This window comes from Propithecus coquereli, unplaced genomic scaffold (assembly GCF_000956105.1).
Source record: "Propithecus coquereli isolate 6110/MARCELLA unplaced genomic scaffold, Pcoq_1.0 Scaffold158, whole genome shotgun sequence".
In the NCBI taxonomy this organism is placed as follows: Eukaryota; Metazoa; Chordata; class Mammalia; order Primates; family Indriidae; genus Propithecus; species Propithecus coquereli.
In genome coordinates, this window is record NW_012140302.1 from 297,526 (window position 1) to 308,367 (window position 10,842).

The 10,842-nt window shown below is 57.7% G+C and overlaps 1 protein-coding gene across 1 annotated transcript in view; it reads left to right on the plus strand.

Moving 5' to 3' along the window:
* AARS2 (alanyl-tRNA synthetase 2, mitochondrial) overlaps positions 1-10,261 on the plus strand; it is a 12,202-nt gene extending 1,941 nt beyond the window's left edge. The window contains exons 3-22 of the mRNA XM_012640940.1: positions 221-366; positions 588-755; positions 1,263-1,407; positions 3,473-3,618; positions 3,838-3,946; positions 4,338-4,376; positions 4,479-4,590; positions 5,006-5,139; positions 5,603-5,747; positions 5,984-6,156; positions 6,285-6,398; positions 6,497-6,637; positions 7,360-7,497; positions 7,608-7,717; positions 7,867-7,975; positions 8,280-8,402; positions 8,601-8,711; positions 9,329-9,412; positions 9,526-9,636; positions 10,059-10,261. Of these exons, the coding sequence (XP_012496394.1) occupies positions 221-366; positions 588-755; positions 1,263-1,407; positions 3,473-3,618; positions 3,838-3,946; positions 4,338-4,376; positions 4,479-4,590; positions 5,006-5,139; positions 5,603-5,747; positions 5,984-6,156; positions 6,285-6,398; positions 6,497-6,637; positions 7,360-7,497; positions 7,608-7,717; positions 7,867-7,975; positions 8,280-8,402; positions 8,601-8,711; positions 9,329-9,412; positions 9,526-9,636; positions 10,059-10,223 (2,523 nt within the window). The 3' untranslated portion in view covers positions 10,224-10,261. The remainder of the gene's footprint in view (positions 1-220; positions 367-587; positions 756-1,262; positions 1,408-3,472; positions 3,619-3,837; positions 3,947-4,337; positions 4,377-4,478; positions 4,591-5,005; positions 5,140-5,602; positions 5,748-5,983; positions 6,157-6,284; positions 6,399-6,496; positions 6,638-7,359; positions 7,498-7,607; positions 7,718-7,866; positions 7,976-8,279; positions 8,403-8,600; positions 8,712-9,328; positions 9,413-9,525; positions 9,637-10,058) is intronic.
* The last annotated feature ends 581 nt before the right edge of the window (positions 10,262-10,842 follow it).

Here is a 10,842-nt window from a genome sequence, read left to right on the forward strand (position 1 = left end):
GGACTTGAAAGAAGATAGGGTTTAGAAGAGGGGGAAAGCTTTCTGGGAGGAAAAAACTCAGAGGCAGAAATGGTCATGGGTTGTTCTGGGAACAAGATGGGCAATGGTAATGGTTTTGTCTTAAGCTGAGGGCTGAACTCACGTGGCTTGATTGGCACTTCAGTGGGACCGCCCTCTCATGTACCTTCCGCTCTCCACCCCATGCTGGTTTCTGCCACAGGAGGAGGCTTGCAGCATGGCCTGGGAACTGCTCACTCAGGTCTATGGGATCCCTGAGGACAAGCTCTGGGTCTCCTACTTTGGTGGTGACCCCAAAGCAGGGCTGCACCCAGACCTGGAAAGCAGGGACATCTGGCTCAGTTTAGGGTAAGTCAACCCCCTCCTTATGTCCACTCCTAGAGGACAGGAGGACTAGGAAATAGAGACACCAGCACCAGTCCTCAGAGTCTCAGCATATCCCAGGATACTGTGGGGCCAGCCCTGTTCCTCTTGCTGGGCTGGGACTTGAAGGAGGGGCTCTCACGGCAGAAAGGGTCGCAGCTTCTGGGTCTGTCCATCTCTCACCACTCACCTGCCTTTCTCCCCAGAGTGCCTGCGAGCCGTGTGCTTTCCTTTGGCCCACAAGAGAACTTCTGGGAGATGGGGGATATTGGCCCTTGTGGGCCCTGTACCGAGATCCATTACGACCTGGCTGGTGGGGTGGGAGCCCCGCAACTGGTGGAGCTTTGGAATCTGGTCTTCATGCAATACAACAGGTAATGGGGTGCCGAAGCAGGAGGAGAATCCCTAGCCGGAAGTGGAAAAGGTGGCAGTCAGAAGACTCAGATTCATTTCTTGTAATGACAAACACTTAGATGGTCCTTATTATGTGCCAGGCACATTTCTAAGCACTTTTCACATAATAACTGGTTTAATCCTAGTCTTTGCCTGTGTCAGTTTAAACAAGTCACTGCTGCTCTCTGGCCTCTTATCATATGATGGAGTTGAACATGATGGTCTCTAGATTTCTTCTCTTCGCAACATGTCTCTTTCTACGGGCAAAGAATTCTGTCCCAGAAGGGGATGTCTGGGTTCCAGGCAAGGGCCTGAGTAAGGGATGAGGGTAGAGATAGCCCTTTATGAGAAAGGACAGGACCCAAGGCCATCATCCTCTGATGTTGGGGAAGGGGAGCCCACTGCCTGTCTGGTTCCTCCCGCTGTCAGCCCTGTTGGGCCTCTCCTCATTCCTCTACTCCTCTCTTTGCACACCTTCCCCTGGCCAGAGAGGCAAATGGAAGCCTACAGCCCCTGCCTCAGCGGCACGTGGACACAGGAATGGGCCTGGAGAGGCTGGTTGCTGTGCTGCAAGGCAAACACTCCACTTACGACACTGACCTCTTTTCCCCGCTGCTCAACGCCATACACCAGGTGAGCCTGCCTCTTCCCTTCCAGAAGCCCCTCTGACCTCCTCGTCACCAGCACTCAGCCCCATTGCTTTCCATCTTTGTTGAGAATCCAAAGTGTTCCCAGCATCTGGGGATAGTGACCACCCAAGGATCCCAGGGTGTCAACATGAGACTGGGATTCGTCGTTCATTACTTAGCGTTGCTCCTGACTCCTTCCCTCCTTCACTTATTCAAAAAATATGTGTTGAGTGCCTACTTTGTGTTACGTTCTTTGTGCTTGGTACAGAAGATACAGCAGTAAATGGAAAAGAAATCACGGAAACTACATTTTAACATGAGAGACAGGCAATAAATAAATGCATTAGAGAACAAGATAGCAGCTTACAGACTGTGAACGGGCAGTAAACATGGGTGATAATAATTAGGAGGAAGTGGGGTAAGAGGAATTTTAGGACAGGTGTTTGGGAAAGGCTGACTAAGGAGAGGATCTTGGAGCTGAGACCTGAAAGAGGAAGACTCAGCCATAGGAAGCTCATTCCAGGCAGAGGGGACAGCAGGTACCAAGGCCTTAAGGCAGGCAAGGGTTTGACATGTGTCAAGAACAAAAAGGCGACCAGCTAAAGTAGAGGGCAGGGGATGTAGTTGGAGTGTGTGCCAGTTAGCTTTTGATGCATAACTAACCACGCTAACACTCAGTAGCTTAAACCGACAACCATTTATTTAGCTCATGAGTCTGGGGATAGCAGTTTAGGCTGAGCTTAGCTGGATCATTCTTTTGGTCTTGTGTGAGCTCACTCATACCTATGTGGTCAGCTGCAAGGCAGCACTTCTGAGGGTTGGGGCTGTCAGTTTGGGGAATGAGGGCTGACTAGGCCTGCATCTGTCATCATCCAGCTGGCTATCCTGGGCTTGCCCACATCACAGCTGGGCAAACTTCCAAGAAGGAGAGCAGAAGCTTAGGCTCAGAACAGTGTTGTTTCCACTATATTCTGTTGGCCAAAACAAGTCACAAAACCAGCACAGATTCAGAAGATGGAGAAATAGATTCTATCCCTTGGTGGGAAGCAGCTATAAAGTCATATTGCAAAGTGGCATATGCACAGGAAGGGACCACTTTTGCAAACAATCTACCATAGAGAGGAAGGCAGGAGTCCAATCTTAAGGGGCCTTGAAATCCAAAGTGGGGCTTTTATTCAAAGTGTGGTGAGAAGGGCTCTAAGTGGGCGTGAGGGAGCATGAGCTAATGTATGCTTTTAAAACCTCCTCCTATTGCTATGCGGAGGACGAGCTGGAGGGACACAGTGTAGAAGCTGAGAAACCAATTGGGAGGCTATTATCAGTCCAGGCAAGAGGCCATAGGGCGTGGCTTCAGCTGGTGGTTGAGAAAGTAGAGAAAAGTAGATTGATTTGAGAAATCTCATGGAGGTAGAAACAAAAGAGCCCACTGATGGATTGGATGGGGAGGGGAAGAGATCAAAGATGTCTCCCAGGTTGTTGACGTCAGCAACACATTGAATGACACGACTGCTTACTGAGATGGGGAAGCTCCGGGAAGAGACAGGTTTGGAGCTGGGTGAATCAAGCTCTCTGTTTGGAGCACTCGTATATGCAGCCTCCCTCCATGCCCCCTGTAAAGACGGTGGAGGCTGGAGCAGGAAGTGGGGAACTCTTGGAGTCCGACAGTCCTGGTTTAAATCTCAGATCTGCTCCTAGTGAGTGGCGTGGCCTCCTCTCACTTAATTCCTCTGACCTCTGTCTCCTGCTCTTTAAAGTAAGTATAGTAATACCTCCCGGAACCAGCTGTTTTGGGGGTTAGATGTCACGTTGGGCAACTATCTGCCCCATTCTGATGGTAGAAATTCAGTAAATGATCACAGAGATGGTGATCGTTAGCGCCGACTGTGAGCCTGCCAGGGCAGGGACTGGTCCCCCACCTGTGAGGCTTCTCAGCCTGCAGTCCAGACTGGCACGGCCGTTCCGGATGTGGTTGGCTTTGGGGCTGAGGAGGCCGTAAAGGTGATAAAGAGAATCCACCTGGGCCAGCTCAGGCAGGGCCCGCAGCGCGTCTCCTTCTCTCCTGCTTTCAGGGCTGCGGGGCACCCCCTTACTTGGGCCAGGTAGGGGTGGCAGACCAGGGGCGCACAGACATGGCGTACCGCGTGGTGGCTGACCACATCCGCACACTCAGCGTCTGTATCGCCGATGGCATCTCCCCTGGGATGTCAGGCGCCCCGTGAGTCTGGAAGGGCTACAGAGAAGGCGGGGGCAGCTGGGCGTTGCAGGGGTGAGGAGGGAAGGAAAAGCAGAGGTGGGCGGGGTTGAGCTGGTAGGAGAGATGGGGAGGAGAGAGTTTTAGGATGGGAGCACACACTCTGGACTTTGTCCTCCCTGCTCCCCATTTCGTTGACCAGGGGCTGCTGGGGCTTCACATCTGGGCTCTGAACCCCTCTAGGCTGGTTCTTCGTCGGATCCTCCGTCGCGCTGTGCGGTTCTCCACAGAGGTCTTACAGGCCCCACCTGGCTTCCTCGGCAGCCTGGTGCCTGTCGTGGTGGAGACGCTGGTAAGAGCAGAGGCTCCTCCCTCCTCTGGGCCTCCTGGCACTCAGGGAGCCTACTGCCGAACCCAGGCAGTGCCCCCAGGCTGGGCACCAGGGCTCCCACTCTAAATGTCCAGCCCAGCATCCTGTCAGCAGGCTGAGAAAGCTGTACTTGCTCACAAGAAACAGGGAGTCTTCCAGAGCTTCCTTGCCCAAGCTGCTGAGCCTTTGACCTTGGGACCCCCTTCTGTCCATACCCCACCCCACAGGGAAACTGATTCCCCATTTGGGTCCCTCCCCCTGTCCCTGTGTGTCTGAGCTTCCAAGGCAGGTGTCCTTGGGGAGGCCCAGGGTGGGGAGGTGGAGAAGGGGCTAGTCGCCTTCCACACCTCCTCACCCCTCACCACCTTCCCAGGGAGAGGCTTATCCGGAACTGCAGAAGAACTCAGCCCAGGTACTGGGTTCAGAGGGGCAGGGAGGGGCTGATGGGAGAGTTGTGGAGTGAGGCCCTCCCTCCAAGGAGACCCAGCTCCACTTCTGCCATGCCCGGGTTCAGATAGCCAGCCTGGTGTCGGAGGACGAGGCGGCCTTCCTGGCCTCCCTACAACGGGGTCGGCGGATCATTGATCGGACTGTGAGTCGCCTGGGGCCTTCAGATGTGTTCCCTGGTGAGTAGGGTACCCAGCCTGTGCTGGAGGGGCTCGCTTCCACCCAATGTTCCTCTCTCCCTGTACTCTGCCCCCAACACCAGACCCCTCTGTAGCAGGAACACCACCCTGCCTCTCCCCACTTCCACACTGCCCAGCCAGCCCTGCCTCTGCCCCCTGTCACTGCTTTCCAAGGTTGGCTTCATGGCTAGGCTGAAGCCATGTGCCCAGGGAGTACCCTGGACTACCCAGGGTAGTCCAGGCTTTGGGTCATGAAGCCTGAAAGTGATTCCACTTCTGGGACTGCCCGCTATGGAGAGGGGGCATTTGTGCTGGCATCTGGTGGCTTTTGTGTGGTTAGAAAAACCCTGGCCTTAATTCTCCCTCACTTTCCTCCCCTCCCCTCCGCAACATCCTTTGTCTTCCTTCCTCAAAGCTGAGGTGGCCTGGTCCTTGTCACTGTCTGGGAACCTGGGGCTCCCCCTGGACCTGGTAGAGCTGATGCTGGAGGAGAAAGGGGTGCAGCTGGACACTGCTGGGCTGGAGCGGCTGGCCCAGGAGGAGGCCCAGGTACAGGCTGGGGCACCCCGATGCTGGGCTCTGTTGGGGCGCATCAGCCCCTTCCCCAGCCCTGCGCTCCTGGGAGAAGAGCCACAGCCATTGGGAGGAATCAAGAGGCTGACATAGGGTCTGTCCCCTCAACTATGAAGGTGATAGGACAGGGTTTCCAAAACCTCAGGCCACAGAGGAACGCTAGCCGGCAGTGGGCTAAATAGAAGAGCAGACGCCAGCACAGCGTCCTAGAGGGGGGCCTCCAGGGACAGCAGTGAGCGGGGAGGCCTGACCCTGAGGCACCCGCACGATGGATGGTTCACCAGCCAGCCCAGGGTCTCTAGCAGCCGGCCAAGCTCGGAGGTCTTCTTCCAGAGCGGGCTGCAGGGTCCACACAGCTGTGTGACAGGGACAGGGCTGTGTGAGGCTCAAGTCCCACTGCATTCTCTGTTCACTCTTCCACACAACACCCATCCCACAGCATCGGGCACAGCAGGCTGAGCCGGTTCAGGAGCAGGGACTGCGGCTTGATGTCCATGCACTGGGGGATCTGCAGCGCCGAGGGGTGCCCCCAACCGACGACAGCCCCAAGTACAGCTACTCCCTGGGACCCAACGGGGATTATGGTGAGAGCCTGGACTGAGGCTGGTAGCCACAAGCTTGACTGTGGTTGAGAAAGACATCAAAAATAGTTGCTATTAATACTTGCCCCTATGCATTACCCAGGGTAACCACCAGGGGTCGCTGCAGCCCCCCAGCTGGAAGTGCCCCCAGCCCAGTGCCTGTTGGCCCTGAGGCACAGGCCCTCCTCCCACATCCCCAGCCCTTGCCTAGCACTGATAACCATTCTGCTCCCTGGCAGAGTTCGGCACCTGTGAGGCCCAGGTGCTACAGCTGTATACAGAGGACGGGACAGCCGTGGCCTCCGTGGGAGAAGGCCAGCACTTTGGCCTCCTCTTGGACAGGACCAACTTCTATGCTGAACAGGGGGGTCAGGCTTCTGACCGTGGCTATCTGGTGCGGGCAGGGCAGCAGGTGAGTGTCCCTCCCCGCCTCCCCAGAGGCTAATTTGTGTGGAAGGCAGGCCTGAGCCTGGATGGGAGCCCAGGGGAGGGAAAGGCTACAGGCGGTCACTCAAGCGCCTTGGCCCTGCCCTTCTCCAGGACGTGCTGTTCCCAGTGGCCCGGGCCCAGGTCTGTGGGGGCTTCATCCTGCATGAGGTGGTAGCCCCTGAGTGCCTGCAGGTAGGGGACCAGGTGCAGCTGCATGTGGATAAGGTGAGGACCCTCCCCCACCGTGCTTGAGATCCTGGAGCTCCCTCACTGTCCCCACCCCCTGCCCTCACCCAGGACCCTGGGTGACAAGAGTATTTCAGGCCTGGCGTCTGGGCTGCATGGAGAAGCACACGGCCACCCACCTGCTAAACTGGGCACTGCGGCAGGCCCTGGGCCCTGGCACAGAGCAGCGGGGCTCCCATCTCAATCCCGAGCGGCTGCGCTTCGATGTGGCCACCCAGGTGAGCCAGGCACAGACAGGCTTCCTGTGAGGTGACGGCCTTAAAAAGAGACAGTCTGGTATTATGGGGGGTTGACCAGTCTGAGGGCCAGGGCTCTGGGCCCAGCACTGCTGCCCATCCACTGTGGGACCTGGGGCAAGTCCCTTCCCCTCAGGCTCCTGTGCCAGTGAGGGGTCAGGCCAGAGAGTGCCTGGGTCCTCTCCCAGCTCTGATGTTGTAGGATTTGGAAGTCTTCCAGCAGGGGCCCTCCCTTCCCCTCCAGCCACCTGCCTTCCTCGCTCCTGCTGGGACCCGAGCCAGCACCTGGGCTGCCCTTCCCTTCTCTAGCACCTGTCTGCTTCCCCTCCTTGTACATCTGGCTGAGATCCCTCCTCCAGGAAGCACTTGCTGACGAATCCCCATCCCACCAGCCTACTCCTTGCTCCTGCATCTCCCCGCCCTGTATTCTTCTTCCATCGGGCTGCCCCCTGCAAGCTCCCTGTGGACAGAGCCTTCTTTTAGTTTCTTTATCAACTTTTCATACCTGGCGAAAGGTTTGCAGTTTCCAGTAGGCCCAACTCCCAGGTGGCTTTCTAAGGAAAAGAATTGTCTGCTCCACCACTAGCTACTGTTCTAGAACCTGGAGATAGTTCAGTGAACACTGACTGCTTTTTAACGTATCAGGTGCAAGCATGGGGCTGACTGCCTGGCAATCTGTCCATTTCCTCCCGCCACCCCACCAGGCCCCATTGACCCCGGAGCAGCTCCGGGCAGTGGAGCGCACTGTGCAGGAGGCCGTGGGGCTGGATGAGGCTGTGTACATGGAGGAGGTGGCTCTGGCACTCACCGCCAAAGTCCCTGGCCTGCGCTCTCTGGATGAGGTGGGTTGGGGGAGCCCTTCTGGTGGAGATCACCTGCCCCCTTCGGGCATACCCGGAGGCTTCCTCCTCCTTCTCTGGCGGTTGATGAGCCTGTCCCTTCTTGACCTCAGGTGTATCCAGACCCTGTGCGGGTGGTGTCAGTGGGGGTGCCCGTGGCCTGTGCATTGGACCCAGCCTCGCAAGCTGCACTTCAGACCTCTGTGGAGCTATGCTGTGGGACGTGAGTCACTCCTTTGTGCTGCACTGGCCCTGGGGCCCTGGATCCCCACCCTTCCTTGGTCTTTGGAGCCACCAGCCCTTGATTTAGGGTTCAAGCCTCTCCCTTCTCTCCCATCATCCCCCCGACTTTCTCGCCTCTTCCTCCCATAGGCACCTGCTACGCACAGGAGCTGTGGGGGACCTGGTTATCACCGGGGAACGCCAGCTTTCCAAGGGCACCACCCGCCTACTGGCCGTCACAGGGGAGCAGGCCCAGCAGGTCAGCACGCCACTGGGCCCGGGAGACTTCTGGGTATGGTGGGGAGCCCGGGACACACACAGCTGACATTCTCAGGCTCAGGGATGCCCAGTAGCAGAGCCGGAGTTTATACATGCTCACCAATGTGACCATACCAACTCTTGGCAGCTAGCATCTGCCATGATTATTTGGTGCTGGTGCCTTGATTGGTCCTGATTATTAAATATTTCTTATTTGGCCCCAGCCAGCAGTGAGTTGAGAGTCCCTCTCCTGGAGAGGCGAGTGTAAGCCTGGCAGCCCTGACCATCCTGTTCCCTCCCTGCAGGCCCGAGAGGTGGGTCAGTGTCTGGCCCGGGAAGTGGAAGCAGCTGCAGAGCGGCTGAGTCGGGGCAGCCGGGATGTGGCGGAGGCACAGCGGCTATCCAAGGACATGGGACGACTCACTGATGTGAGGACCACCCTCACCATGGGGTTCCCACCCTCTCCTGGCCCTGTTCCCTCCCCATACCCTCCCGAACTCTCTCAGGCTCCCCTGCGCTCCAGTTGGGTTGGGCTCCAGATGGCCGTCTGTAGGGCGGGCGTGGTCCCTCCCTCAGCGGCTGTGGCTCAGGGAAGGGCAAGGGTGATTCACCGCTTCTGGCCATAGGCTGTGGACACCACCACAATGCCCCAGTGGCAGCGGCGGGAGCTGCAGGCCACGCTGAAGGTGCTGCAGCGGCGTGCCAACACTGCCATCCGCAAGCTGGAGATGGGGCAGGTAAGGGGGGGTTGGCTGCCCCCATGTGCCCAGACACCCTCCAGCACACACCCTGAGAAGCCTGAAGGCTGGGACATGGAGGCGAGTCAGAGGCTGCAGGCTGCGTGAGCACATGGGGACGGGGTGGGTGGCAGCTTCTTTCTTCTCCTGCCAGCTGGGAGCCGTCACCAGGCCACTTCCCTCTTCTCTCTCTGCCAAACCGTGTCTGTCCCCAGGCTCCCAAGTCTGGCTCAGACTGTCCCTCCAAGAAGCCTGCTGACTTGATTAACACCATTCAACCCTCATTGCTCCTCTACTATGGGTCCCCTTCCTCCCGTCCCCTCCCAGTCCATCTGTGCTCCGACCTTCCTCCTTTCACCTTCAGCGATCTGTTTGTAGGGACCTGGAGCTATGATGACAGGGAGGAGGCAAGGGAGGTGAGGAAGGACACAGGTGGGACCCCAAACAAAGGCCACCTGAGGCAGAGCCCTGCCATCTCTGCTCGGAGCTGATGACTCCTGCTGGGGGAAGGGAAGAAGATGGGAGGGGATTGCTGGACTGGGGCCCAGTTCAGAGTGGGGCCTAACTGGAAACCTGCCTCTCAGCCTGACCCCTCTGCTGTCCTTCCTGCCCCACAGGCTGCAAAGAAAACCCAGGAGCTGCTGGGGCGGCACTCGAAGGGGCCTCTGATCGTGGACACAGTCTCCGCTGAGTCCCTCTCAGTAAGCGCTGGCAGAGGGAGGCTGCCCTAGGGTCTGGGGAGGACAAAGTCCTGACCGGGAGGTCGCTGGAGTCTGGGAAGCTACAGGGTCACCATCTGTCCTCCCTTGCCCAGGTGCTGGTGAAGGTGGTACGGCAGCTCTGCGAGCAGGCTCCCAGCACGTCCGTGCTCCTGCTCAGCCCCCAGCCCGTGGGGCATGTGCTTTGTGCCTGCCAGGTGGCCCAGGTGAGGGAAGGGGGGGTGTAGCCCACTGCCCCCACCCATCCTGGTCCAGCTCTCTGATTCCATGCCTTTATTCCTCCAGGCAAGGGAGCCAGGGCTGGGTAGAGTGATGTATGAGGACACTCCAGGACGGGGATAGGGCAGTCTCTTGTCCCTAAAGATGGCCCCTCACCCCCAAGAAGGCTCTGTGAGCCTCCCTAATTATCAACCCCTCTCCAGCCTCACATCCTTTGCGAACAAGTTGCAGACATTCATCAACATCCACACACACCCAGCCCAACCCTTCTCCTGTCTCCTCGCCCGACTCCCCCAGCCACGTGCTGGGCTGGGGAGGGGGTGCCATCTCCCGGGACTCCACTCTCAAGGGTACATTGCTGTGAGGGAGGGCCGCTCTGCACCGCTTCCCCTTCTGATTCTGTCCCTAGGATGCCACCCCCACCTTCACAGCAGAGGCCTGGGCGCTGGCAGTGTGCAAGCACATGGGGGGCAAGGCCTGGGGCTCTCGGGTGGTGGCTCAGGGCACCGGAAGCACCGCTGACCTGGAAGCTGCCCTCAGCACAGCCCGAGCCTACGCACTCAGCCAGCTGTGACCCAGGCCCATCCAGGGACCCACATGGACTAAAGGCAAGTGTCAGCAGCCCGAAGGAGCCAGCAGAAACTCCCTGCAGGCTGACCCAGAGGACTAGTGGCTGGAGGCCGAGCAGCTGGGCCAAAGAGGCCACCTGGGCTGGGCCCTACATGACACAAGGAGACCTGGGCTGGGGAAGGCAGAAGTGGGCCCAGAGACACACACAACCCCCCTTGGTGAATGTGAGGACAAGGGTGATTTTAAAAAGTATTTCACAGAGGATAGAAAGCCCCAGAAGGTTCTTTCACTTAAAAAAAAGTAGCTCTGGCCAGGTGCTGTGGCTCACACCTTTAATCCTAGCACTCTGGGAGGCTGAGGCAGAAAGATTGCTTGAGGTTAGGAGTTCAAGACCAGCCTGAACAAGAGTGAGACCCCATCTCTATAAAGAATAGAAAAATTAACCAGGCGCAGTGGTGCACTCCCAGCTACTCGGGAGGCTGAGGCAGGAGGATTGCTGGAGCCCAGGAGTTTGAGGTTGCAATGAGTTATCATGATGCCACTGCACTCTAGTCTGGGCAACAGGGTAAGATCTTGTCTCAAAAAAAACAAAAAACAAGCGTTTCCCCTCCCAGCAAGCTGGG